This window comes from Artibeus jamaicensis, unplaced genomic scaffold, assembly GCF_021234435.1.
Source record: "Artibeus jamaicensis isolate MK-2021 breed Jamaican fruit bat unplaced genomic scaffold, CSHL_Jam_final contig_471, whole genome shotgun sequence".
Lineage (NCBI taxonomy): Eukaryota > Metazoa > Chordata > Mammalia > Chiroptera > Phyllostomidae > Artibeus > Artibeus jamaicensis.
This window is the reverse complement of record NW_026521850.1, coordinates 8,654,356-8,680,426: the sequence shown is the minus strand read 5'-3', so window position 1 is coordinate 8,680,426 and position 26,071 is coordinate 8,654,356. Positions and strand designations below refer to the sequence as shown.

The 26,071-nt window shown below is 58.6% G+C and overlaps 1 protein-coding gene across 1 annotated transcript; it reads left to right on the top strand.

Annotated features, from left to right (window-relative positions):
• Positions 1-3,072: 3,072 nt before the first annotated feature.
• ADGRD2 (adhesion G protein-coupled receptor D2) lies at positions 3,073-24,688 on the top strand. Its single transcript, XM_053667645.1, is given in 28 exon segments — positions 3,073-3,249; positions 5,147-5,210; positions 5,554-5,766; positions 6,047-6,455; positions 6,457-6,665; positions 7,033-7,131; positions 7,487-7,572; positions 7,834-7,949; positions 7,951-7,994; positions 7,997-8,097; positions 8,331-8,441; positions 9,139-9,208; positions 9,923-9,991; positions 9,994-10,054; positions 10,555-10,592; positions 10,595-10,679; positions 11,129-11,234; positions 11,469-11,527; positions 15,944-16,083; positions 17,376-17,501; positions 17,710-17,816; positions 18,062-18,228; positions 18,275-18,383; positions 18,469-18,572; positions 19,389-19,551; positions 22,203-22,244; positions 24,215-24,292; positions 24,605-24,688. Coding segments are annotated over 28 exon segments (3,237 nt in total).
• The last annotated feature ends 1,383 nt before the right edge of the window (positions 24,689-26,071 follow it).

The following is a 26,071-nucleotide window of genomic DNA, read 5'->3' as shown; positions in this document are numbered from 1 at the left end:
AGGAAAAATTCATGATCGATTCCCTTCCTCTCACACAATAGCTCATTTCTTCCCTTTGTTTTAGTTCAGATTTTTAGTCTAATTCAACCAAACCTAAATAGCTCTGTTAACTAGGCACTTCCAGATCTGTCCTGTCTTTCTATCCCTGAAAAGCCTGACAGGTAGATGCATTAGCTCCGTTTTACAGCTGGAGAAACTGAGGCTCAGAGGGGAAGCAGCCCACCTAAAGCTCACACAATAACAGAGTAGGAGAAATGGGACTTGAACATGGGCTTCTCCAACTCCAAATCTTGTGCACCGGCGGCCGCATTTTCAGGTCTTTGTCCGTGTATCTGTTAGAAGTACTCAGCTGCCACCGACCACTGGGCTGTGACCAAATGGGGCTTATTTTCCCCAGCAGCAGGGGGTCTCTGGCAGAGTCAGCACTAGCACGTCATGGACCTGGGGTCTTTCAATCCTGCTGCTCCGACGCTCTCCCTCCCACCCTTTAAGTGGACTTTATTTTTTGCAGTGGTTCCAGGTCCACGGCAAAATTGAGCAAAAGGCACGGCGATTTCCCAGCTACCCTCTCACTCACCCGTGTAGAGTCTCCTGTACTGTCAAGCCCCTTCGCCAGAGTGGTGTGTTCGTGAAGCTGGACGACCGTATCTTACCACGTCACGATCACCCCAACCCACGGTTTACATCAGCATTCGTTCTCAGAATTGTGCATTCTGTGGGTTTGGACAAAAGGGTAGTGACTTGTCGCCATCATTATGGAGTCACGCAGAGTGTCTCACTGCCCCACGAACCCTCGGTGCCCCGTCTACTCACCCCTCCCCGCCCTCAGCCTCTGGAAGCCACTGGTCTTTACCTAGTCTTTGTGGTTTTGCCTCTTCCAATACATCATATAGTTGGAATCATATGGAATGCAGACTTTGCAAACTGGCATTTTCCACTTAGTACCATGCGTTTACGTTTTCTCTGTGTCTTCTCATGGTCTGGTAGCTCCCTTCTTTTTGGCACTGAGTAATATTCCACTGTCTGGACGGACCACAGTTTACTTGCCCCTGCGCCTGTGGAAGGGCATCTTTGTTGCCGCCACGTCTGGGCAGTTCTGGATGGAGCTGCTATACGCTCCTCTGTGCAAGGGCCTCGTCACGCGTAACAGGTTGTGTTTTGGCAGGCTTGCTGCCTCGTCATCACACGGGGCTACTGCTGCTCCAGGCATCTTACTTGTATCCATTTTTTTTCTTTTACTGCTATGTCGAGACAAGGGGCTCGTCAGAGCCTCTGGCCAGTAAAGCCGATGAACAGCCCTTGGCTGCCCGCCGACAATACACGGGCTCCTGGGAGGAGAGATTAGGCCGGGCCTCGGCCCAGACTGCTCCGGGTCCAGGCAGCGCCCCCACCCTCAGTGCCGGCCATCTCCAGGAGTGGCTCCTGGGGAACGTGGCCCCACAGGAGAGAGGGACTTGCACCGGGGGCTCCAGGGGCAGGGGTCCGCCAAGGGTGGGGGGAGGATCTGGGGGTCCTCAGGCAAGGAGGGCCCGGAGACCTCCGGAGGAGCCGGAGAGAGCTGGCGTCAGCAGCCCAGCCGCAGAGGGAAAACGCGCCGGCGCGCCGGGGGAGGCCTGGGTCCGAGCCTTCCCCGGCCTGAGAGCCCGGCCTCCTTCCTGGGCTCCGTTTGCACAGGTGTAAAATGGGGCCCCAGGGAGCCTGTCTTCAGGGAGATGGTCCACGTGCGGAAGGGCCCACCCAGGGCCGGGCACGGCAGGGCTCCTCCCGCCGTCCTGGTCCTGCCCGCCCTCCTCGCTGGCTGGGGAGACTGGGCCGGGGTGTGGGGAGCCAGGGCCGGCCTACTTTCTGCCGCCCGGGAACCTGGGGATTGCTCAGAGCTCGGTCCGTCCCGAACGAGGGCCCCTCGTCTCCCAGCTTCTCGGGCGGACAAGTCTCCAACCTGGAGAAGCACTGGGAGAGGAGCACCTGGAACGCAGGTGCCGTGTCCGCCTCGACTCCCCGCCTCCTCCCTTCAAAACTAAACCATGGTAAGATGGTACGTTCTGTTCCGTGTATTTTACCACAATTTAGAAAAGGAAACTGGAGCCCTAGCTGGGTAACTCGGTCATCCCGTCTTCCTGATACACCAAGGTCGTGAGTTCAATCCCCAGTCAGAGCACATATGAGAATCAACCAACGCGAGCATAAATAAGTGGAACAACAAATTGATGTTCTCTCTCTCTCTTTTCTCTCTCTCTCGCTCTCTCTCTAAAAATCCACTAAAAATTTTAAATAGAGAAATGGAAAAAAAAAACCAGCAAACCCTGTGTTGCCGGCAGGTTGTGTTGACAAGAGTAAGTTAAGCGTTGACAAGGCTGCTGCCAGGACTGGACCTACTGGGTCAAAGCCATTTAAATGGCATCACGACCCATGAGCTGTGTGCTATTCACCAGCCACAGGTTACAGGTGGGGAAACTGAGGCTTAGACAAAGTACCCAATGTGCCTCAGTCAGAGTCAAGATGTCCACCCTCTCTCTGCACCCCCGGCCCCACCACCTGGCCCGGGCTCTGCCCCCAGCGGCCCAAACCGCCCATTCCCTTCCCCCAAACAGGGCCTCTCCTTCTCCTCGTGTTACCTTTTGAATGATGTGGATGAAAACCAAAGATCCAGGTTCAAGGCTGGGCTCTGCCCCTTGCCAGCTGTGTAACTTGGGGCCAGCCCTCCCGTGGAGAATGGGTTTGATGCAGCCCCTCACGGTAGCTTGAAGGTAAGGAGACGAGGCTGGCGAGGGGCCAGCCAGGGCACGCGGTGGGCTGGGTACGAAGTGCTCCCTTCTCCTCCACCTCCTGGTCCGAGACAGGACTGCGAAGACCGAGGATGCTTCAGCTTCCACAGGTGTATTTAGCATCTCAGCCTCACAAGGTGGGCCCTCTAATCGGTGACCTTACCTGTGTATTGTGGGGAGATGCATGACAACAGGCCCTGCCCTGAGGGACTGAGTAACTCGTGGTCCGCCGGATTCCCACGTCTCGGGCTGGCCCAGCGTCTGCCCGGTCTGCCAAGGAGCAGGGTGCAGCGGGATCCAGGCGCTGATGGGCTGGGGCCAAGGGGAGAGGACTCTTGGCACCCCCACAGGTACCGCCGGCACTGTGGTCCCGCCGGCACCGTGGTCCCGCCGTGAGGCAGAGAGCTTGCAGATGCAGCTGCCAGCTTTCGGTCCCCCAACTCCTCCTGTGAGCCGACCGCAGGCACCAGGCCAGGTGAAGTGGGTGAGGACCTGGGCTGCGAACAGAGCGGGGATCCATGCGCCCGAAGGGGAGGCTCTGGTCCCAGGCCCACCAGCCCAGAGAAATTCCCCACTGGCCTCTTTTGGAGGGGAGACGAGCAGCAGGGGCCAAACTCTGCATCTCTCTCTTGGTGGATAAGGAAGGTGGGCAGTTATGTATGGGCCAGCGTGAACGGGAGTGAGACAGTCAGCATTTACTAAGCCTCAGCCCGGGACCACACTCCCACAATTTCCTCCACCCGTGTCAATGTGGGGGTATGTTTGGACACAGGTGTTGTTTAAAAGAGGGGAAGGTGCCCTGGCTGGAGTGGCTCAGAGGATTAAATGCTGGCCTGCAAACCAAAGGGTCGCCGGCTCGATTCCCAGTGAGAACACATAACTGGGCTTTGGGCCAGATCCCCAGTAGGGGGCGCACGAGAGGCAACCACACGTTAGTGTTTCCCTCTCTCCCTCCCTTCCCCTCCCTCTAAAAAAAAATAAATAAAATCTTTTGAAAAAAAATTAAAAGCAGGAAAGTGACAATACATCAGGGCTTTTCAGAGTCCAAAATGTGTGAACCTCCTGGCCTGCCACACTGGGACGTGTTTGATTTATTTTCACGTTTACAGACTTTACCTGGGAGAGGGAGAGAAAATGAACTATCATTGGTGAGGGCTCCAGGCTTCCAGGGGGCAGGAGGCCAGCTGGGGAGCCCAGTGGAGCGTTTTTCAACTCCAGAGTTTTCCGAGACCCATTTCTGCCTGGCCGGGCTCTCCCCTGCCTGAGGAAGCAACCAGGCCACCAAGAGCAGCCCCCAAATCACCTGAGACTGGGGTTTCCTCAGTTTACCGAGCGCCTGGCCGCAGCAGGCCTGGCCTTGGGCTGGGCAGACGAAGGAACAGCAAACTGGTCCTGTAGGTGGCGCCCCTGAGGGACTGGGAGGCCAGTCCAGCAGGAGGGACAAGGTGGTCAAAGGTCTGGGGAGGTGGCTGCCTGGGGAGATGGGGACATGGGGGCAGTTTCGGAGCAGGGGAAAGGTGACTGCGTGGGGTGATGGCGAGGCCAGTGAGCTCAGCAGAGGCCTGACAAAGCAGAGCCGTGAACGCCAAGCTGTGAACCCCGAAGAACTGGAGGAAGCCTGCAGGGCCCTGAGCTCTGCGTCCCTCTGTGGGGGCCCAGCACTTCGTCCCTTCCACCCCCAGTTTACCAGGGCGACAGCATTTCCCAGCGGTCCTGGAAGGGGGTCCTGGAGACCATCCCGTTGTGCAACTAAATGTCATCCCCAGTGGGTGGGCCACCCCATCCGGGTGTCCAGCCCAGTGGGGTGTGGGAGCCAAACAAGGGACAAGATGGCCCGGCAGACAGAGAAGTAGCAAGACAGGACGCTGAGCCGATTTTCTTTGCTTTCTTCCTTCCTGAGTCCACACTGGCCACACCTGCAAGCCCTACAGCTCCTCACCCGCCCCGCTGGATCCAGAGTGGCCCGCTCTACCTGCCACTGCCTCCTCTCCCTCCTGGTACCTGAGCTTCTGGGATGGGGGAGCCAGGGAGGAGGCCAAGGGGACTCACAACTACTAGGGTTCCAAGTGGCCACCTCACACCGTGAGGTCACTGCGAAGATTATAAAAGATAAGCCCCCGGCATAGAACTAGAATAAAAGCATCCACTAGGTGCTACACCTTTTTATACTCACTCACCAGTTTTATTACTTGCACGGAGGAACCAGGCTCAGGACAGAGAAGTCGCCCACCCAAGGCCACACTGTGCAAAGAACTTGAACCAGGTCTGACGGCAGGGCCTGCAGCTTCTACTGCACCCCACTGGGGCACACAGTAGGCACTCAGGGACTGCACACGTGGGGGTGGGGACCTGACCCAGCCCCCACCTGCCTTCTCTGTCAGGTATGGAGTCTCTCTGGGACCCCCTCCAACTCCCCCAAAGAATCAAGGAGCCCTCAGGACACAGGTTGGTACAAGGGAGTCCCCAGATGCTCCCCTTCCCCAGTTCCACCAGCCTGCGATCCACTGGTGCACTGGCCTCCCGTGCAACGAAAGTGAGGAAGCGCCATTTAGTTCAGGCCCTACACGCCTGGCCCGGGGCTGAAAGTTTCTCTCCTGTCCATCTCATCCCTGCCATTACGCCGATGACAAAACAGGCTGGGCAAGAGAGACAGCATGGCCAGAGTCCGTCCCTGTCCAGCCCAGAGCGACCCCAAGCCGAGTGTCCTTGTCCTCCCACCTCCGCCGCCCCACCCCCCTCAGGTGCTCACTCGCCACTCTCCCACAGCACCCCTCCTCTCGCCCTGCAGCTCCAGTGGCCCTCGGTGAGGTGCTGGAGACTGCAGGTGGGGTGCGCAAGTTCCCAAGGCAGTGGCTGAGCTGATGGCAGGCCCCGGAGTCCTGCGCTCAGCAGTTTGGCCACTTGGCACTGGGTCCCCCAGCTGGGGTCCTTGCTTCACCGCTGCCCCACACCATCTGGGTGGCCCAAAGAAAGGCCCCTTTACAAAGAGCCCCTCGGAGGCGTGAGTGTGGGCTGGGACAGTCAGGGAGGTAGAGGCTTTGGTGATCTCCAGAGATGGGAGCCCACAGTGGAAGTCCTTGCAGATTGAGCCCAGAGGAAGTCCCTGTCACAGAGAGGGTTGATTCCGGGTCATGGGCCCTGGAGCCCCCACTCCTTCCTTCCCGAGGGAGGTAGGCAACCAAAGTCAAGGAGGGACGCTGCTGCAGCGCCGAAGGGGCTTCAGAGGTAGGATGGTGTGCGCAGCTGGGGAGGCTGAGGTCCCAGCCGGTGTATCCCGGCAGGCGCGCGAACCACGGCGGCGCTGGTGTTCTGGGAGAGGACCACCGACCCGGCGGCGCGGCTGCGGAAACCCCTGCCCGCGCTGGGGGCGCCAACGGTGTTCGTGCACGCGCAGTGGGACGCTGCCTCTACCAACTCCGCCGCGCTGTCCTCTCCGGCCGCGCCAACACTGGCTAACGCGCGGCAGCTGCGCGCCTTGCACGTCGCGCTCCTGACGCGCGGGCACCTCGAGCCCTTCCTCGCCGCCTTCCGCGCTGAGGGCCGCTGGCACCACGTGTGCGCCACAAGGGAGCAGCGTGGCTGGCGCTGGGCTGTGTTCGCGAACCCGCAGCGGCCCGCAGGAGCTCGGGGACTGGGCAAGGGCCAGCCGGTGCCACCTAGCGGCATCCTCGCACCGGGTCAAGATCAGGATTCTCGGTGGTGGCTTCTTCGCGCCTGATGCCTTTAGCGGCAACCTCACCGACTTCCACCTCTGGGCCCGGGCACTGAGCCCCGAGCCGCTGCTTCGGGCACGGGCCTGCGCGCCTCCCTCAGGCAGCCTGCTCTTCCGATGGGACTCTGGTGCCCTGGACTTCACACCCTCGCTGCTGCCGCCCGAGCTGGTGCGCCTTCTCTGTCCGCGCACAGCAAGCCAGACCTGGTCCCGCCCTGTGGCTCAACGCCCCGCCCCCTGGGCCCCTTACACTGCTTTCTGATCTTGGGACCCAAACCAGCTTGTGACAACCTGGCCACCGGCAACTCTGGCCTGCCCTGTCCTCTCCAGGATGGGGGGGGGTCCCTTGGGTATTCGTCCAGTGCTAATAGCTTAAGCGGGCTCACCCCCTAACTGATTTGCTCCGCTGGGTGCTGCCTGCAGTGCCCTCCTTCCAGTTCCCAAGCCGGGAGTCCTGGTGCCCTCTCAGGAGTGCAGGAGCCTTTAAGGCGAGTGGGTCTTGGGGACCACTGGGGAGCCAGGATGTGGCCCTGACACCTCTCCTACCTCGGCCAGTGCCCTCAGAGGAGTGCCCTACGTGGGATCCAGGATCCGGCATTCAGAGCTCTTTGCCCTGCCTGCAGCGGGGGCCCTTCCTCTGCTGCTACCCGACAGGTGTGCCTGCGCCGTGTTCTGGGTTCTGCTGAAGGGAAAGCTGGGTATAGACCAGTGCGGGCCCAGCGGGAGCGAGCTGTTGACACAGCCTGGGAGTTCAGAATCTTTTCAGAGTCTCAGGGCTTCCAGGGACCACAGGTCAGTGGATCCATATAGACCTGAGGGTGAATCCCAGCTGTGTGATCTTGGACAAGTGATTTTGCCATCCTGTGCCTTGATGCCCCCACCCAGAACACCATGTATAAGACTCCAGACACACAGCCATCAGAGTGTTCTTCCTCCCGGGCAGCGCAGGGTGGGTGGGGCTCCCTGGGAAGAGTGTTGCCTAGATCCCAGCCTGGCACCCCTTCTGCAGAGACCTATCGGCAGCTGCAGGAAGCCCAGTTGTGGCCTGGCCAGAATGTTATCAGCTGAGTCAATGCCTTGGCCAAGGCCATGGTGGTAAGCCCACTTCCAGGGTGCTGAAGAGTCTGGGGCACCATGGGTGACCTCCCTGCACCTCACTTTCCTCACTTGCAAGGGGACACCTAATGTGTCTGCAGGAATTAGGGTTGCTTATGTTCCCTATTTTGGAGTCCTCGAGAACCGGGGAGCTTGTGACAAGGTAGACCCGCCAAGAAGGCCCTGGCAGAGCCCAAGTGTGGGTGCTGGGGATCCCCTCCTGACAGCCAGACCAGCAGTAAGTGGCCCCTCTGCCCACAGCTCCTCCATGACCCTCTCTTGGAAACCCAGAGAGACCTGTCCCCCATCAAGGCCTCCAGCTTCCTGGGTACCCAGGCAGAGGAGGCCGCGCCTCTGGGGCCGGCTGTGCTGCTTGCTGCACTTCCTGAAGAGTGTGACAGCCCTTGGGGCTGGGGAGCTAGAGCCTTGATGGGACCCTGGGAGGAGCTGGGCCAAGGTGTCTGATCTGTGGCCAGCCTGGTCCTGGAGGAGCAGCTGGCTGGTTCGTGGCTGTCAGTGAGCGAGGTGAGGTTCACAGAGCTGTGGGCAGGGGCCTGGGCTCTGGTTCCCACTTTGCCACCAGCAGGTGGCGCAGCCATGAGCTCCATCTCCCTGTCCGTCAAGAGCAGTTCCTCTTTGGTCCTATTTTATGTGAATCTTGGTCCTGTGTATGTGAATTTTCACATACAACTGCTCTTGGACGAGAATTAAAGATTATTAAGAGCCACTGATCAATATGGGCTTGCCCCATATCCAAGAATCTGCTGACCACCTTAAGTGGGAGGTCCTCCGGGCTGAGTGAGTGTTCAGCCACCATATCTGCCAAAAAGGCCCGGCCTCTGGAGAACACCAGCAATGCTATCCAGACGGTGAGGGTGTTGGAAACCTCACCCTAGTGAAAGTGGCTGCAGGCTTGGGAGTGATCGGCCTAGAGAAGGGAGAGAACAAAAGGTCACGGACATTGCCTGCAAATCCCTGGGGCCAAAGGAGCAAAGATGTTCCCCCTTTGGCCCCAGAGGGCAGAACTGGGACCCAGGCTTGAAGACTGGGAGGGGATGACACAGCATGGGAGGCTGGTTCCAGGGAACGGTTCACCTGTTCAGGTGGTGAGCTCCCCATCCTGGGAAGGGTGTAAGCCCACATTTGACTGGGGATCTGAGTCTCCGTGGTAGATTAGGAAATGCTGGACTCTGAACCTCTACTTCTTCCTGGAGAATGGGGATGATATGCTCAGGCACTAGAGAGGAGTCAGGGGGGCCCTGGGGGACTCGCCCAGCCCTGAGTGAGTAGGTGCCCAGGGGTGTACAAGCTCCCCTCCCTGCTCGGTCCTCACTGCCCCCGAAAGGCTTTCTTTGGGCATTTGAAAGGTAAGCCCCTATTATAGGTCTAGCTCTGAGTCAGACCAAAGAAAGGGGAGGCATGGCCCCGCCTTCAGAGCGTGGCTTGGTTGGCAAAGGACAGGCCAGCAGACAGGCCACTTCACAATCACTGAGAACGTGTCAACCTGGAGGTCAGGGCAGGTGGGGGACCAAGTCTGAGAGGGAGCTGAGATGCGCTTCCTCCCAGGTGGCTGGCAGACTCTTGGCCCTGGCGACCTCCAAGCGGCCCCAAGTGCACACCCAGCACCCCCAGGCCGGTGAGGCCGCCACCCGTCCGCCCCCACAGCGGGGCTCCGGGTGGGGCCTGGGCTCAGACTTCTCTCCTTGGCTCTGCTCCCTGCCAGCCCTCTGCACTCCCGGACACCGCGCTCAGTTTCTGTCTTTGCCCACGCTGTGTCCTCCAACCAGAATGCCTTTTCTCTCTGACCTAGCAAAGCCCTGCATAGCCTTCAGAACCTGTTTAAGCATCGCCTCCTCTAGGAAGCCTTCCCCGGTTTGGGCTCTCTCCCGACAGTTCCTCCCTTCTCTGTTACCCCAGCATCTTGGATGTACCTCTTGTTGCATTTGTGGTGATCACATAATTCCACCCGAGGCTTGCAGAGTGCCAGGGCTCCTTCTGAGTCAATTCCGCATCTCAGGGCCAGACCCAAGCACACACTCAGGGAGTCCTTGTAGACTGAATGGGGGAGCACTTACGGCGGAACTTCAGGCAAGACTGACGTCCTCACGTGCCGATCAGTGTCTGGTGGCTCACAAACATTCAGGTCCTGCCCGTCCCCCCACCCCTGTAACTTCCTTCACAGTGATGCCCTCCCCCGGATTCACCTGGGACAAGTCACAGAACCTCTCTGAGGGGAACAGTGGCCCCCAGACCTGTGGCAGGTAGAGCAGGAGCAGGCTCTGCCAGCTGGGCCAGCCCCGCGGAGACACCTCCCCCCAGGGTGCAGCCACCCAGCCCCATTCGACCCCAGGCCTGGAGGTGCGGAGCCTGCACTTGGGAGAGGCCGGCACAGAGGGCTGCGTGTTCACAGTGCCCGACGGGCACCGGAGGGGCCCGGGCACGTGCGGGTGCCCGCAGCTGAAGTGAGGCGGCCCCTCGGGAAAGGTGGGTGAGGATGGAAGGGAGGTGCGACCCGTTGGGGTTTGGGCCGAGCAGGGCGGCCAGCTCTGCTACTTAGAGTAAGTGACCGCACCTCTCAGAGCCTGTCTCCTCCTCTGAAAGATTGTCGTGTTGGTAGTGGCCTCGTGGGCTATTAGGAGGCTGAAAGCACCTGGTAGCAGGTGTCCACTCAGCGTCCTCCACTGAACCCCACACGTCCTCCGTCAGATGTGGGTGAAGGAGGGAGCCCCCGCCCCGTGCCACCCGCCGGGGGAGGATTAGAATGAGGAGCAAAGGGCCCTGGCGCTGCCAGTTTAGACACATGACCTGGGGCTGGGTCTCTGGCTCTGCCACTTACTAACTGTGTGATCTTCGGAGGACATGTGACCTCTGCCAGCCTCAGTTTCCCCATCTGTAAGGCGGGCAGAGCCTTCCCCTCGGGCCAAGCCATGGTGCCTGCTCAGCCGGTCACTGGCTGGGGTCTCGGGCCCCTCCCACCCAGCTGGGCCTCTCTGGAGCCACGGTGGTCCACAGCTGGTTCAGCTCAGAGCCTTCCCGCACACCCTGGGGGGGCCTGGCCTAGGGCCCCAGGCCCCTGGCGGCTCTGAAGAGGCGAGCAAGATGCACAGGCGCGTGAGCCCCCCACCCCAGCAGGCTGCTGAAACCCCAGGTGCCCTCCCCAGGACAGTCCAGGCCCCCATCCCCTCCCACGCCTCCTGTTCTAGTGGGGAAATCTGCCCTTAGCCCGGGGCCAAAGCCCCTGCTCCCGACACACACACTCGCGTGTGTCTGGGCCTGCCGGAGGTGTGCTCGTGGGATGCGGCTCACTCCTGTCTGGGTCCTGGCTTCGGTGTTGAGACTCAGGGTCGGGGCAGGTCCTAACTGGAATTACCAGCAAGTCCCCAAGACAAGACTGGATGAATGGTGTCGAACCTCCCAGCACAGGGCTCTTCCTGATGTTTCTCTGGACACAAAGGGTGTCACTGCCGCACTGGCCTGGACGAGAGGGTCCCCAGCCAAACACGACCTCTCCCTCAGAGCCAGCTGGTGCCCTTAAAAGCTGGCTCTCACCCCACAGATTCCTGCACACACACGTGGGGTCAGCCATCATCTCTTCTGAGCTATGGGACGAGACCGGGGAAGTCACCACGGCTGTGACTTTCCACCTGTGATACCAAGCCCAGGTACCGGGGGCACGTCTGGGAAACAGCCACCTCGATACACTTTTCTTGGTTTGGCCTCTCCCTCCCCTTCATATTTGTTCATTGGACAACCAAAGTCTAAAGATGTTCAAGAAAAATCCTCATCCACAAGCCACCCCCATGTCCCCAAGGGGAGGTGGAAGGAAGGACCCACTTTATGCCCCGGCCACAAGGAAGCCCCATGCACTTGCTCCTCCAACTGCCCATTCCACGTAGGCAGAGAGTGAGCTTGGAGAAGGTGCCGTGATCGTCCCAGAGCCGGGGCTTCGTCACAGGTCTGGGAGACAAAAACCTGGTGGTTCCCGTTGGGACATGCAGGCAGGTGTGTGAGGCCTTCAGGGTGACCTGCTTCGTAGGAGTGAAAAATAACCTAGATGTCCGTCATAGGGAACGGTTTAACAAGCCACGTGGGGCTACACAACGGAACGGTCGGCCGAAGTTGAACGAGAAATGAGGTATTTTGCCATAAACCGACATGGAGCTACCTCCAAGATACGGTGTTTGACTTCATTATCTGTAATACACACATTCTTCCTTGCTTCTGAAAAAACATTAGCACATTTCAGAGAAAGATGAAGTCTCCCTTGCTTACCACCACTACTCCTGGACACACGCGTGTGCGCACAAGTACGCACACATCTCACAGCTTGTATATCGTCCCAAGACTTTTTGCAAATCAAGTGGACTGAAGCACATAAGTCCCCACACACTGAAGCATCCCTCTTCAGTGATACACTCGATGAGCTGGGACCAGTGTCTCCACAGGTCACACCACCGCCCCCGTCAACATGGAGAACATTTCCACCTTCCCCCAAAGCTCCTTCACACCCTCGGCTCCCCTGCTCTCGTCCCAGGAAATCACCGACCCACCCGCTTTCGGTGCCTGTAGGTCATACGGGTCTTTTCTGAAGTTCCGTGTGAATGAATGATGTGGCGTGCGCTCTGGGTGGCTACTTTCGCTCAGCTGGTGTTTTTGAGCATCATCACGGTGTTGCCGTCTCAACAGTTCGCTCCTCCTTGCTGCCGAGTAGCCTCCATTACGTGGATGCATCACAATTTGACTTTCCATCTACCTGTTGATGGAGCGTTGTCTCCGCTCCAGGTTACTATGAGTAAATCTGCTGTGAACATTCACATACGTCTCCTTGTGGACACGTGGTGTCTTTCTATTGGGTGAATACATGAAAGTGGACTTTCTGGTTTGTGTAAGTGTATGTTTAACTTCCCAAGAAACTGCCTGTTTTCCAAAGTGGTTGCACCGTGTCACTTCCCACCAGCAGCGTGGGAGAGGTTCAGCCGTTCCACACCGTGTGTCTGACTCTCCCACGTCATTCATCGTGATGGCCATGCGTTAACAGCTCACTGCGGTTCTAGGCTGTAACTCGCTCAAGGCCGACGATTCGGCACGTCTTTCTACACACTGATGGGGCATTACTGTCTTCCTTCGCTAAGTCTACGTTCGAATCTTTCCCCCGATTTTTAGACTTATTTTTAAATTTTAAGAATTCTTTATATATTTTGGATCTAAGTCCTTCATCATACATGTGTTTTGTGAATAACTTCCCCTAGTCTGTGGACTGTCTTTTCATTTTCCTGACAGTTTCTTCGGAGGACTGCGATGAAGTCCAACTTGTCAATTTTGTTTCCTTGCATGGTTTATGCTTTTTGTGTCCTATCTAGTAAATCTTTGCCCATCCAAAAATCACAGATATTCTCAAAGAAGTTTACCATTTTAGCTTTTACATTTAGGTCTATGATTTATCTCATGTTAATTTCTGAGTATTGTACCAGGTGAAGGTTGAAGTTCACTTATTCCACAGAGACGTCCATGCCCAATGCATTTATTGTAAAGGTGGTTTTTTTCTCCCACTGAATTATCTTGTCACCTTCCTCTTGTTGAAAGTCAGTTGTCTATAGTACATTTACACAATGGAATTCTATGCAGCAGAAAGAAAAAAGGAGCTCCTACCCTTTGCAACAGCATGGATGGAACTGGAGAGCATTATGCTGAGTGAAATAAGCCAGGCGGTGAAAGACAAATACCATATGATCTCACCTTTAACAGGAAGCTAAACAACAAAACAAACAAGCAAGCAAAATAAAAACAAAGACACTGAAATAGAGAACAGGGGGACAGTGACCAGAGGGGAGAGGGGAGAGAATTTCAGGGAAAAGGGAGAAGGATTTGCAAGAACAAGTATAAAGGACACATAACAACTAGGAAGGGGTGGAAATGGGAGGGAGGTGGGGAGCACTGGGCGGGGGCGGGCTGGGATGGGAGTAAGAGACAGAAAACTGTTCTTGAACAATAATTAAATTAAAAATGCTTTAAAAAAGAAAGAAGGGTCTTAAATATATATTTTTAAAAAAGAAAATCAGTTGTCCACAGATGTGCAGGTCTGTTTCTGGGCTCCGCTCTGTCCCACTGATGTCTCTGTCTCTTGCTCACTCAGCCTGTACTGTCCTGATTAGCGCAGCTACATGGTGAGCCTCAAACTCAGCCAGTGTAAGCCCCCCAGCTTGGTTCTTTTTCAAAACGGCTTTGGCGATCCAAGGTTCTTTGCATGGCCATATAAGTTTTAGAATCAGCTTGTCTACAAAAAAAAAAATTCCTGCTGGGATTTTGACTGGGACTGCATTGATCTGGCATCCTCACGATGAGTCTTTCATTCTGCGATCGAGGTAATCTCTCATCTATTTCAGGGTTTCTTAAATGTATCTCAGCAATGATACGTAATTTTCAGTGTACGAGTCTTAAAGTATTTTGTGCAATATACCCTCAAGTATTCCAAAGTTTGAGAAGTTGTTGCAATGGTGGTGGATTTTTAAAAATATTATATATATACATATATATATATATAAAAGATTTTATTTATTTATCTTTAGAGGGGAAGGAAAGGAGAGAGGGAGAGAAACATCAATGTATGGTTGCCTCTTGTGCATCCCCTGCTAGGAACTGGCCCACAACCCAGGCACGTGCCCTGACTGGGAATTGAACCATGGTTGTTTGGTTCCTAGGCCCACACTCAATCCACTGAGCTACACCAGCCAGGCTTGGTGATGGTTTTCTTAACTCAAGTTTCATTTTTTTATGACTGGTTATAAAGCCCGGTGGGTTTCATCCAGCACCCTTGCTACACGCAGCACTTACGACAGCTCTCATGGAGTTCTGAGGGTTTTCTGTGCCTGGGTCATGCCTTCTGCACACGAAGGCAGCTTCCTTTTCTCCTTCTTAACCTGTGATTTGCCCTCTTTCTCCTTCCTTGGTGCAGCGGTGGCACCTGCTTCAGTGCTGACTGGGAGTGGAGAGGCTGGACATCCCTGTCCCGTTCCCCACCTTCGGGGAAGGACATCAGTCCTTCACATTAAGTGTGACGGTCACCGTGGCTTTTCATAGGTGCCCCTTCAGATTCAGTGCCGTTCTATCGAAGTTTCCCAAAGGTGTCGTTTTCTCTTTTATTCTATTAATATAGGAAATTGCATCGTTTGATTTTCAAATATTAAAGCAACCTTGGAGCCCTGAGATTGACCTCATTGATTATATTGTATTATATATCGCTGGACTCAATTTGCTAATATTTGTGAAGGATGTTTGTGTTTATGTCCGTGATCTGTAGCTTTCTTTTACTCTTGTCCTCTGGGTTTGTAATCAAACCAACGCTGACCTCAATGAGTGAGTTGGGAAGTGTTCTCTCTTCTCGTGTTTTCTGGAAGAGTTTTGCAGGATCGGCACTGTCTCTCCTGAAATGTCTGATGGTTAGTGAAGACCAGTGACCTCTTCAGGGCTCAGTATTTCCTAGTGGGAAGGTTTGAAGACGAGCCCGACTTATGTAACTGATAGGAGGTGATGGGGGCGATTTATTTCCTCCTGAGACGGTTTGGTAACTTGCGCCTGTCAAGGAGCGTGTCCCTTGCACTGGGTCGTCGAAGTTCCAGCGCAACGCTGCTCGTAGGATACTTACCACCCTTTTACCTCCTCCAGGGTCTAGAGTGATGTTTGCCTTTTCGTTCTTGGCCGGTCTAGCTGGAATTTTACCAATTTTGTTCACATTTTCAAAAAGCTGTTACGATTGTATTCATGTATTAACTCTATGATTTAAAGTACCTTAAAATAAAAAATAATTAGAAGTGAGAGACCGTTCGTTGTGGCAAATCTGGAAAATACAGAAAAGGGTCGGGAGGACACGGCCTCCTCCTCGGAGACAGCGGCTGCCGCGGAGGTTCGCTGGGTTTCCCCCTCAGTCTTCCCTCGGGCGTGTGGCACTTATATTTTTCCCTTTTTCACAATCAAAGCCGTTGTTTGTTCCTCTGAGCCAAGTCAGCGGTGTGTTTTCCACTTTCCCTGCAGGTGTTATAGCATTGTCTCCGTCACAGACGTCCCTTGGCCATCCTGTCCTTTCAATCCTGTGTAGGCCTCGACTGCAGCCAAGTTTGGAACCACCACCTTCCCCGGGCGACGGTCCAAAAGGAGCGTGACCCCCTTCTGGTGGTGCACGCAAACCACCCACAGGCTTTTCTTCTGCCCCAGCTCACCCTGCAAACCCTGCGAGAATCCTCGCTCATGACCCACGTTCCGGCGACTTTTTCCCGGGGCTACATAGCCAGGTTCAGGGCCACCGGCCACAAATACTGTGGCAGCTTCTGAATCTCCAGCCCCAGTGATGGCTCCGTTTGCCCCCTTGGAGGTGCAGCTGGTGGAACGACAATCACCTGCTTTGCGAGCGTGTGGCAGCTTTCGTGGTGACCCCGGCACCTAACCCAGTACCAGAGACCAGGGACAAGTGTGATGAGCATGTGGATACCTGGGGCGATGACTCAGTTAGCCGGAGAAGTAATGCTTTCTCTGCAGGCAGCGCCAGGGAGCAGCGGGAAGCGTGGAGGTGACTGAGTCAGGGCCGGGCGTCAGCTCTGCGCTGTGTGACCTTGAGCAGACGGACCCCCTCTCTGAGGCTGTTTCCTCACCTGAAATGACAGGACTGTATACCTGTCTGCGACGTTACTGCGGTCGCCCACACCAAATCGCATGAAAGAACTTTGCAGAGCACAATGTTCTAGCGAGGTGACGGTGCCGTCGCCCTCCCCATTCGGGACAAAGAGCCTAAGCCCAGAGCTCAGGCTGCCTCCCTGCCTGGACAGGGGCTGGTACGGCTGGCCGCTGGTGACAAAAAAACCTCTGTGGTCACAGTTTAAGGGCGGTCAGGTTACCTGCGTGTTTGGCTGCAGACCCCTCCTGTGAGTTTTCTCACTTACATCGCCCTTATTTTTTCCTACATAGATGGGTTCACACTCTGCACGTGGTCGGGCAGCTTTTTTCTTTACCGAACAAAGTGGTGGAGCTCCTCCCCCATCTGCTCCCACCGGGTGCAGAGCGTCCAGGCGGCTCGACCCCTCCCCAGAGGGCGGGCTCGCTTGTCCCCGTATTTCTGTATCATACGTGAAGCTCACCTCGCCTTGCTTCTCACAGACGTCTCCTCCAGCCCCTTCACCCGTGACCCACGCTGGGCGGCCCCCAGCCCCTCAAACACAAGGAGGCCTCAGGCCTCCAGTCTCCCTCATCTCCCTCCTTCACCACACACACCTGCCCTCTCCCTGTTTCCCGCCCTCGGGCCTTCCCTCAGAAGCTGGTGGAGCAGGTCTGTGCTTTCTGGAACTTCAGCCTCTGGTGATAGTCCATTGTCAAGTTCTTTAACTAAGGCAATTTTTTAAAGACATCCATTCTGCCTGGGGATGAGGCAGGACTCAGGCGTTTTGAGCTTTCATTCACCATCTGCCTTGTGAGGGAGGCTTCAGGCCCCAGTCAGGGGGAGCCTCTCACCCAGGAGATAGTGAGCTCCCTGTCATGGGAAGTATGTAAGCTTACTCTGTGGGGTGCCTAGGAAGAGGCTCGTCTGTCGAATAGGTCTTAGAGTTGATATGTCCAGGACCAGGGCCCTTGGGTATCGAAGGGACAGAGGAGGGTACAGGGGTCATCAAACTCCCCACCCTGGACCTTGACCTGAGGGTACGAACATCAGTCGCTCGCTGTTCCTGGGAGCCTGGCTGGGTGGGTGGGTCAGGGAGAGGCCCAGTCCTTCAGGTCAGGGTGGTGACTGGGCTCTGGACCTCCGTCCCTCCCACGGAGAGGCACAGAGGAGCAGTCCCTACGGAGGACACTCCCCTTCGTGGGCCGCGGCGTGTCCTTCTACACACTGGCCACCATCTTCCTGCTGTTCCCGGCAGCCAGGAGACACCAGCTCCCCACTAGGCCTGGCACCTGGGGCCTCTGAGTCCCTCCTCTGGTCGGGGTCCGTCCCTGACACCAGAAGGTGGCCCAAGGCCTCCTTTGAGGCTGCGGGGCCTCTTTGGGGCTGCCCTGTCTGCTCCATTAGCCCGTCCATGGGGACTCAGGCGGGCAGGGGCTGAAAGGGGGTGGCAGCTGGCGGTGGTGTCCTGTTAACGAACTCCATGGCCTGTTCAGGGTCCCCAAGTCAGAGCGAGCTGCAGTCCACAAGAAAGAACCTCACCTTGTCCCTGGCCTCCACCGAGGACCTCCTCACGGCCCGCGAATGGGGGAGATCCAACAGGGTGGGCAGCCACTGGTGGGCTTGGGAGCTCAGGGGGCTGGAAAAAGACCTTAGGCCTATCCTGGGTGCCCTGTGGCATCTTCATTCGGTGCCATTTCCCTGGAGCAGGAGGGGCCCTGAGTGTTGGAGCTGGGCCGGGTGCTGCAGGAGACGTCACCCACTGAGACTTCGAGGGTTGGCATCGTCAGGCACCGGCCGGGGGCCCAGGCCGAGGCTGACCCTGGTTGTACCCCCTCCCACACACAGGTGGCACGTGTGGCTGTCACACACCTCCTCTTTTTGGTCTCATTCTCCTGGACGTTGGTGGAGGGACTGCTGCTCTGGAGCAAAGTGGTGGCCGTGAACGTGTGTGTGGGCCCCAGGACGATGCTCTGCTACGCAATGGAGGGGCCTCTGTGCCCCGCAGTTGCCCTGTTCTCTACTTGGCCTTGCATGACACCACCACCCCTCACCAAATACCACCCTGTCCCTGTCCCCCCACAACTTTGTGGCCGCTGGACACCACTGGCTCGACGTGCACACAAACACCCTCTGGGCCTTGGCGGGACCCGTGCCCTTCGTGCCGACCGTGCGTGGAAGGCCAGGGCCCGGTCGGGAGGGACGGGCGTGGGGGACAGGGGGAAGCCCCTCACCCACGGACACCAGGTCTCCAGGCCATTGCCTGCATCCTGGTCCACGTGCCGATGGTCACTGTGTTCAGCGCCTCCATGCTGAGCCCGCAGCCCCGCCTGCAGCAGCAGATCAGGGCCCAGATGTGGTGAGGCCCCAGATGGGCAGGGGGCATCAGGGAGAAGTAGGGGAGCCAGGTGTGCGGCTCCCTGGGTGTGACCATGTGGAGTCCATCGTGGGTGGGTGTGGCCGTGTGTGCTCATGGGTACGAGGCTGTATATAAGCACATGAGGGGTTGTTTATGCTTGTGTGTGCATGCATGGTCAGGCATGTGGATGTGTGTATAAGTATGTGCCCATGGTAAGCATGTGGGGCTGGTAAACTGACCCTGTACATGGTGGCATGGGGTGGACACCAGCCACTGTCCTAGGGGCTCACCGTCTACAGAAGGCACTGATGACTGGGTAGGGACAAGGGAGGAAGACCCTCAAATTAGGCAGTCCGCAGAAGTTCAGGTTCAGGGCGATGCTCTAGGTCCCTCCCTCTGCACTCTCCAAGGCCCTACCCTGCTGGAGAGGGGTCACCCCTGGCCTCCCTCCAGAAGCTCTGACTCCAATCTGGCCTCTCTCTTCCCCACCCATCCTCTGCCAAGGGGGTGCCACACAAACCAGTGGGTCCCCAAAAAGCCAGGGGGCTCCAGGGCCTTGAGGAGGGGAAGAGGAAGCCCTTCCAGTCTCCATGTGCCCCTGGACCCACTGCCAAGGCCTCGGCCCTCCCTCTAGGCAGCTGCCACCCCCTCCTTCCTTTGGGACTGGAACCTCATCTCCTAGTGCCACGACCCCTCCTTCATACTACCTCTGGGTCTTGGGGAAGGGACAGTCGAGACCAGCCACACCTGAGTTCCAAGTCTTGATCCAGCCCCGCAGCTCCGCCCTGGGCTCCTCCCATGTGCTGCCCCCTCCAGGAGCCCTCTTTCCTCAGCCTGGCCTGTTCTTCTCAGAGCCGCCGCCCTAGAGCCTGCCCTGGGCCTGAGCTGGCTGGTAGGCATGCTGGTGCACCCCAGCCCGGCCTGGGCCTCTGCCGCCGGGGCCTCCATTCCTTCCGGGCACCTCCAGGCCCTGGAGCCAGTGGGACCGGGGTTCTAACATGCACTGGAACCCAGAGGGGTGACTGGTTTGTCAGGGGACTGGGGAGGGAGTCACCTCCCTGTCATGGGAGGGACCCACAGCAACCGGGGATATTGTCAAGAGGAGGGGGTGGGAGCAAAACCTCAAATGGAAGTACTCCATGGCCCATTTGACAGTTGGGGAAACTGAGGCCCAGAAAGAGAATCAGTAAGATCCCGCTGCCCTAACGTTCAAGGACAAGGTGGAAGTTCCAGTGCCAGGCTGGTGCCAGAGTCACGCTGGCCTCAGCAGGAAGCTGGGGAGGGTGGTACGGGACAGAAGGCACATCTCTCCCCTCGGGGCCTGCGGCCTGCCGCGGGGTCAGCGTGGGCTGCTCCGTCGGTGAGTGCAGCGGTTAGCAGAGGGTACGGCTGGGAGGACCGTGCTTGACCCACACGAATGAAGCAGAAACGCTGGGACTGCGGAAGCCCCCTGTGTGCCTGTGTGGACCTGTGTCCTGGGCCACGGAAATGGGTCGGACTAGGTCCCTGTCCTCAGGGGGGTTGCATACCTGTGGGCACCCGGATGTGGACACAGACAGCTGCGGCCCAGCGGGTGCCGGGAGAGACGGGGGTCCAAGCAGGGTTCCCCCTGCCCCCACCCTTCCCCTCCACCTACCTTGCAGTGCTACCTCTCCCCCCACACACATCTTCCCGCTGTCTGTGCCTACTGTTCCCAGCGCCCGCCCCCGGCCCAGGTCCCCCTCCGGGCCAAGAGGTGGAGTGGCCCATCACCAGACAAAGGCAAGCCCACCAACTCAGGTGCAAAACTCCATCCTGGGTCCGCGTGCCCAGAGCTGGGCCTTCTGGTCGGAGAAGGGGGCTGCAGTGGGAACAGTCCCCTCGGATGCCCGGGTGCTCTCCCTGAGCCCCTGCCCCTGTTTTTATCCCTGAACAAGCCTTACAAATGTGGAGAAATGGACACTCTACAAAGCCACCTGCCCAAGGCCTCACAGTAGGAAGGGGCCGCGCTGGGGATGGTCTGGAGACTGAGCGGTCAACCATCAGGGGTTCAGCCTGGACCACAGCGGAGCCGGGCTCGTTCCTGGAAGCTTTGCTCCTGGGGTGCAAGTGGGGAGGCTGCCCTGACCCAGTCACTCACCCACCCTCGTGAGATGCTTTAGACGCCCACCAGCTGCAGGGCACAGCTGGAGGCGCTGGGACACAGGAGCAAAGCGGGCGCTGGGTGCCCTGCGCTGACAAGTGTGGGGGTGCAGGCCATGACCAAGATGGGGGAGGAAGGGCTGAAGGAGCGCTGAGCAGGGCACAGGAGGGTACCCACGGCGCTGGTCACCCAGGGCCTGCTGGAAGCCATGTCCAGAGAGGGGCCTGGAGAGTGAAGAAAACAGGTTCCACTGCTGTCCTCAGAGAAGCATGGCTCCCAGAGACCTGTCTGGACCTGTGCGGTTGGGGACAGAGGGTGTCGCTGCACCCCGTCTCTCGCATCCATGAGCCCTTCTCCCAATACCCAGCTCTCTTTCAGAGCTCCATGGGTTCGAATCCCAGCTCTGTCCCCTTTGCCACGTGGCCTGGCCTGGGTTTCTCCACCTCGCACAGAGTGGGGTGGGCAGCATCCTCCCGTTGCCATGGTGATGACTCCAGCTCCATCCCTGCCCGTGGCCCTCAGCTGGACAGAGCTGCAGCAGCCAGTGCCACCATCCGCACCCTCGCTGCCTCCCTCCCTCCCCCTTCTTCTCCTTTCCTCTCTTGGCGTCTTGTTTCTTTGTCTCGGCATTTTTCTGAGGGACTCTGTCTCTGTCTCTCAAGCTCTGTCGCCGTCCCCTCTCCCTGTCCCCTTCTCCTCTGGCATGCATCCCACCTAGCTCTTCCAGGGCCTCCCTCTCTCTGTCCCCATTTTGTGGACCTTTGAGCCCTTGGCCTTTCTGTCACTCACCTGGCCTCTCCATCTCTGAGGGTGACCTCTCTGGCCCATTCCCAGTCACCTCAGAGGGGCCGAGGCTCTGTCCCCACCCCAGGCCACAGGGTCCCTTTCCATCAAACGGGAGGACAAATCCACCCACCTCCACCACGGATCTGCTATGAGGGGCAAGTGAGACACCGAGTGGGATGATGCCTGTTCCTCACGTGTAGGGGGTGGAGCCAGCCACACCCCAGCCACTCCACACGCAGCCCCCTCAGCCCGGTTAGGGGGCAAGTCCTGGCCTCGCCCCCTGCTCCAGAGGAAGAGACAGAGGCTCAGAGAGGTGCAGTCCGCTCTGCTGGAGGCGCAGTCAGAGTGTAATCATGGTTCTGCTGTCCCAGGACCTTACTTAGCCTTGGAGCTTCGGGAAGGTGCACCTGCTCTCACCCCCCCCCCGCCCCGCAGCAGGGTGAGGCTGTGAGGATGGGCAGGTCTGGAGTGTGAGGCATGGAGGGAGGGAGGGCAGAGGCTGCCTCGTGGCCAGAGGCTGAGGGGGTGGCGTGGTGTGGAGCAAGGACCCCCTGGTTCTCTGCGCTGTAGTATTGCCACAGCGGCCCTCCTCAGTGTGGGGGTGGGGGCTGGGCAGTATCTCTGAATGTCTCTGGGTGAATCCCTGCTGTGGCCCCAAGCCAAGTGGTTGGGGGGTGGGTTACACGCAATGCCAGCTACACACCTGTTGAGTTTGTGCCCAGGGGCCGTACATCTTCCTAGTCTACGCCGCCTACAATGGGGAGGTGAGTGGTGGTGGGGGGACATGAGTGGGGGTGGGGCAGGAGGAACTCACCTTGATGGGCTCCAGGCCCACAGGAGCTGGGGGAGGGTCCCGGGCCTGACCCCAATGCCCGTCCCAAAGGTCGGAGGCGCGCTGCAGAGGATGACTGAGAAGAAGGCAGCAGAGGTATTCACGGCAGGCACAGGGATGGGGCGGCGGGAGGTCCCACCCGCAGCTGGGTCCCAGCTGCCACAACCTCTGCATTCAGGCCCACTCCAGCCCACAGGGCTGGGCACCCCACCCTAGGTCCTCAGGTCCCCGAGAGGCAGCTCCAAGCAACCCTGTCACCTTGGCTGCATCCTGAAAACACTGGGCTCTCAGAGGTATGTCCTCACCACCCTCCAGTACAAGTGCTACCCAGTGCCTCAGTTTCCCCAGTGCTCAGGTAGAGCTGGGAAGGCAACAGCACGTCTGAAAGACAAAGAGCCCGAGGTCCAGGAAATTCTGCAACCTTGGGGCCTGAGGGATGGCGTAGAAATGGCTGGTTTCCTCCCGCCACCATCGACCCCCCCCACTAGGGAACAGGGGCCCTGGCACCCAGCCCGGAGGCAGTATTTGCCCAGGGTCCCCTTCCCTGGGTACCCATGCAGAAGGGGCTTGAGGGGGTTCCCGAATGCAGGTGGGTGGATGAGGATCAGGGCCCTGAGACAAGGGGGTGGGTTGGATGACCTGCAGGCCAGGGCAGGAGTTCCAATCCCAGCTCTGGTTCACTGCTGTGTGATCTTGGGCAAGTCGCCTTCCTTCTATGGGCCTTTTATTTCCCATCACTGACCTGGAGGGTAAACCCTTGAGTGGATTCTTAGGTTCTTTGATAATGAGGTCCCCACCCAGGACGGGGGAGCACAGAGAGCTTCCTGCCTCCCCAAATGTCACCTCCTTGAGTGTTTTACCCCCCCAGAGACCCACGGCTCCAGGATCCCTTCTCCTGCATTGCAGAACCCAAGAGACCGGTGAGGCCGGGACAGGGGCGAGCGGGTTTTGCCAAGGGGCTAGTGAGTGTGGCTGGCAGGGCTGGGGAACCACAGGCTTCAGGGTGGGGCTGAGGCGGTGGGCTTTCCCTGGGGGTCCAAGGGCCCTCATTCCTCAGTTACCAGGCCGACAGGCTCTGGCAGCAGCTGGGAGGTGCAGACTGCATGCTGGCAGATCCTGAATGTCAAGGCCACTGCGGGGTGACGGAGTTATCACCAAGGTAGCCTCGGGCCGCCAGGGCAGGGGCGAGCAGAGGCGCTGTGGGCCCGGCCCCCTGCCCATAGCCTCTGTCCTCAGGCTGTGGAGCTGAGGGCATCAAGTCTTCGGGAAGAGCACCTCCCCCCCAGGGGGGTTCCCCTTTCCTCCTTGGCGTGTGGACGTCCCTTCCCTCCACTGTGTCAGAGTATTGTAAAGTGATTTGAGAAGCAGCCACACCTGACCTCTCTCTCACAACGAGGCCCCTTTCTTTCACTCTGCTCCTCGTTGGTGCCCACGAGCTCACCACCCGCCCTGTGAAAACGCAGTGCTGCTCGGGAGAGGGTTATTCAGGGTCCTCCTCCCAGAGCGGGCGCTCCGGAGGGGGCAGTGAGCAGGAAACCTGCCTTCCTCTGTGTGCCCACGCGCTGGCCCCCCAAGCCTGGCCTCAGCCCTGTCAGGGGTCCCCCTGCTGATACCTTGGGCTCTAAGAGGCCTTCCAAACACAGGGAGGAGCAAGTGTCCCCTCCAAGGCCTCAGTTTTCCCACCGGACAGCTGATGGGGACATGACAGGGGCAGCTGTGGGCAGTGCAACCAGGCTGGAGCCACCCGAGGCCCTGCTCAAGTTGGGGCAGCTCTGCCCGGCCTGAAGGGAACTGCGAGCATCCAGGTCCGCCAGCCTCTCTGGGCTTGAGCTCCCGCCATCTCAGGCGCCCCTACGAGGCGGGAGCTGGGCTCTGTCCCCCTCACCCCGTGATTGTTTTCAGCCAGGGCAAGAGGCCCGTTTACAGAGCTCTGGGGCTGCGGTTGTTCGCTCCTCCCCTGGCGCGGATACGGAAACCGAGGTACTGAACGGAGTCCGGACGAGCCAGGGTCAGTGGCGAGGTGGGGTCAGCTCCCCGCCCGGGCAGTTACGACAGTGAAGTGCAGGTGGTCACACAGGTGTATTGTAGGCACATTCCAACCCAGGTGTGTGTGACCCCCGAGCTTCCAGTCGGCCGTCACCCCGCCTAATGGCCTCAGGCCCCGGAGTTATAGCTTCTTCCCCTTTCGCAAAATGGGCTGGAGGCGCCCCCTGCAGGCCTGCAGGGAGGACGCAGGCGCCCAGCCGAGGGGTGCGTTCCCCGGGGACCTGAGTTTCCCCTACCCTCGCCCAGAGCCTGGACATCCCCCCGGACTCCCACCCCCACCCGCACAGCGTGTCTGTGGGAACAAGCGAGTGGCACGGCGCCCGCCTCTGAGCTCAAGTGACTGCGCCTTTGTCTCCGCTGAGTGAGTGGGTTGCTAAGGCCGCTCCTAGCAACCGAGACACCTCCCCTCCGCCCGCGGCCCCACCCTCTGGACGCCCTAGCGCCCCCAACTCCACCCCACGACTCACTCAGGTAACCTGAGCTAGAGGCGTGAGGGAGTGAAGGCTGCCAGCTGCGTGTCCCTCACAGTGCCGGCCCCACCCTCCTGAAAGCCCACGGAGCCATCGAGGCCCACAGGTGTTCTTTGGATGGAGAAACTGAGGCTCGGCAGGGGAATGAAGAAGACTGACCAGGGCACCCAGGCCAGGATTCCCACCTAAGGTCTTACCCCCGCCTCAGTTCTCAGCCCCCTCCCTATCTTGGGGGCCTCTGGGGTCGCCCACTCTGATTCTCTGCCAGCCCAGCCCAAACGGCGCCCTTCCCTCCCAGGTTTCTAGAGAGTGCTTGGGGACTTTTCTCCAAGCTCCTTCTGGGATGCCTGGAAGACCCAAAAGGAGGCCCCAGTGACAGTCACCAGCATGGACCACCACCTGCTCCCAGCCCCCAAAGCCGCTCCCATTCTCTAATGCCGAGCCCCCTCCTGTGCTCCCGCAGACCCCACCAAGGTCCCACAGCTCTGTCCCCGAGAGCTGGCTGCCCCCACCCCTTCCACCTGTCCTAGAGTTCCAATGGCCCTGTGGTGTCTCTCATAATAAACCTCTTGTGACCTGTCTCTCTTTGGGATTATCCCGGCTGGGGATGGGGACAGGATGCTGGGCTCCCTTGGGGGAGAGAGGGACAAGGGAAGCTGCCACTCTAGCTTTGGGACTCTAAGTCCCAGTGTCACCGTCAGGGTAGGCGCAGCCAACACCTGTTAGCACCCCCTATGCAGCTGGCTGGTGCTGAGCCCACTACCGCCCCGGAGCCTCAGGCCATCTCCTCAGACCCGAGGCCACCGTCGCCCCGCCTCGCAGAGAAGAAACAGAAGTCTCCGTGGTTCAGACCGGGGTCTCCCAGCTGGGTAGCACGTGGGTCAGGGTGGCTGTCGGTGTGGATGGCAGCCGCTCAGGCAGACTGCTCAGAGGGGGCGCTGGGGTGGGGGGGGGATGGCTCAGGTCCATGAACATCATGCTTCGGGAGGTGCCCAGCTCCTCGCCAGGCCGTGTGGCCGGGTCCTGCCACTGTCCGTTCTGAGCAGGAGTCTTCTCCGAGGCTGGGTCTCTTCTTGGGTTGGATGGTTTCGGGGCCTAACTCGGATGCTGTGCTAGGGCGCGGCCCCAGGGCAGGCCCCGAGGCCAGGGGCAGTCAAGGGGGCCCCCAGGGACCAGGACTCAGGGCACAGAGGCTAACTGTCCTGTTTGCCTCTGGCTCAAGCGCTGCCTGGGCCAGAGGACG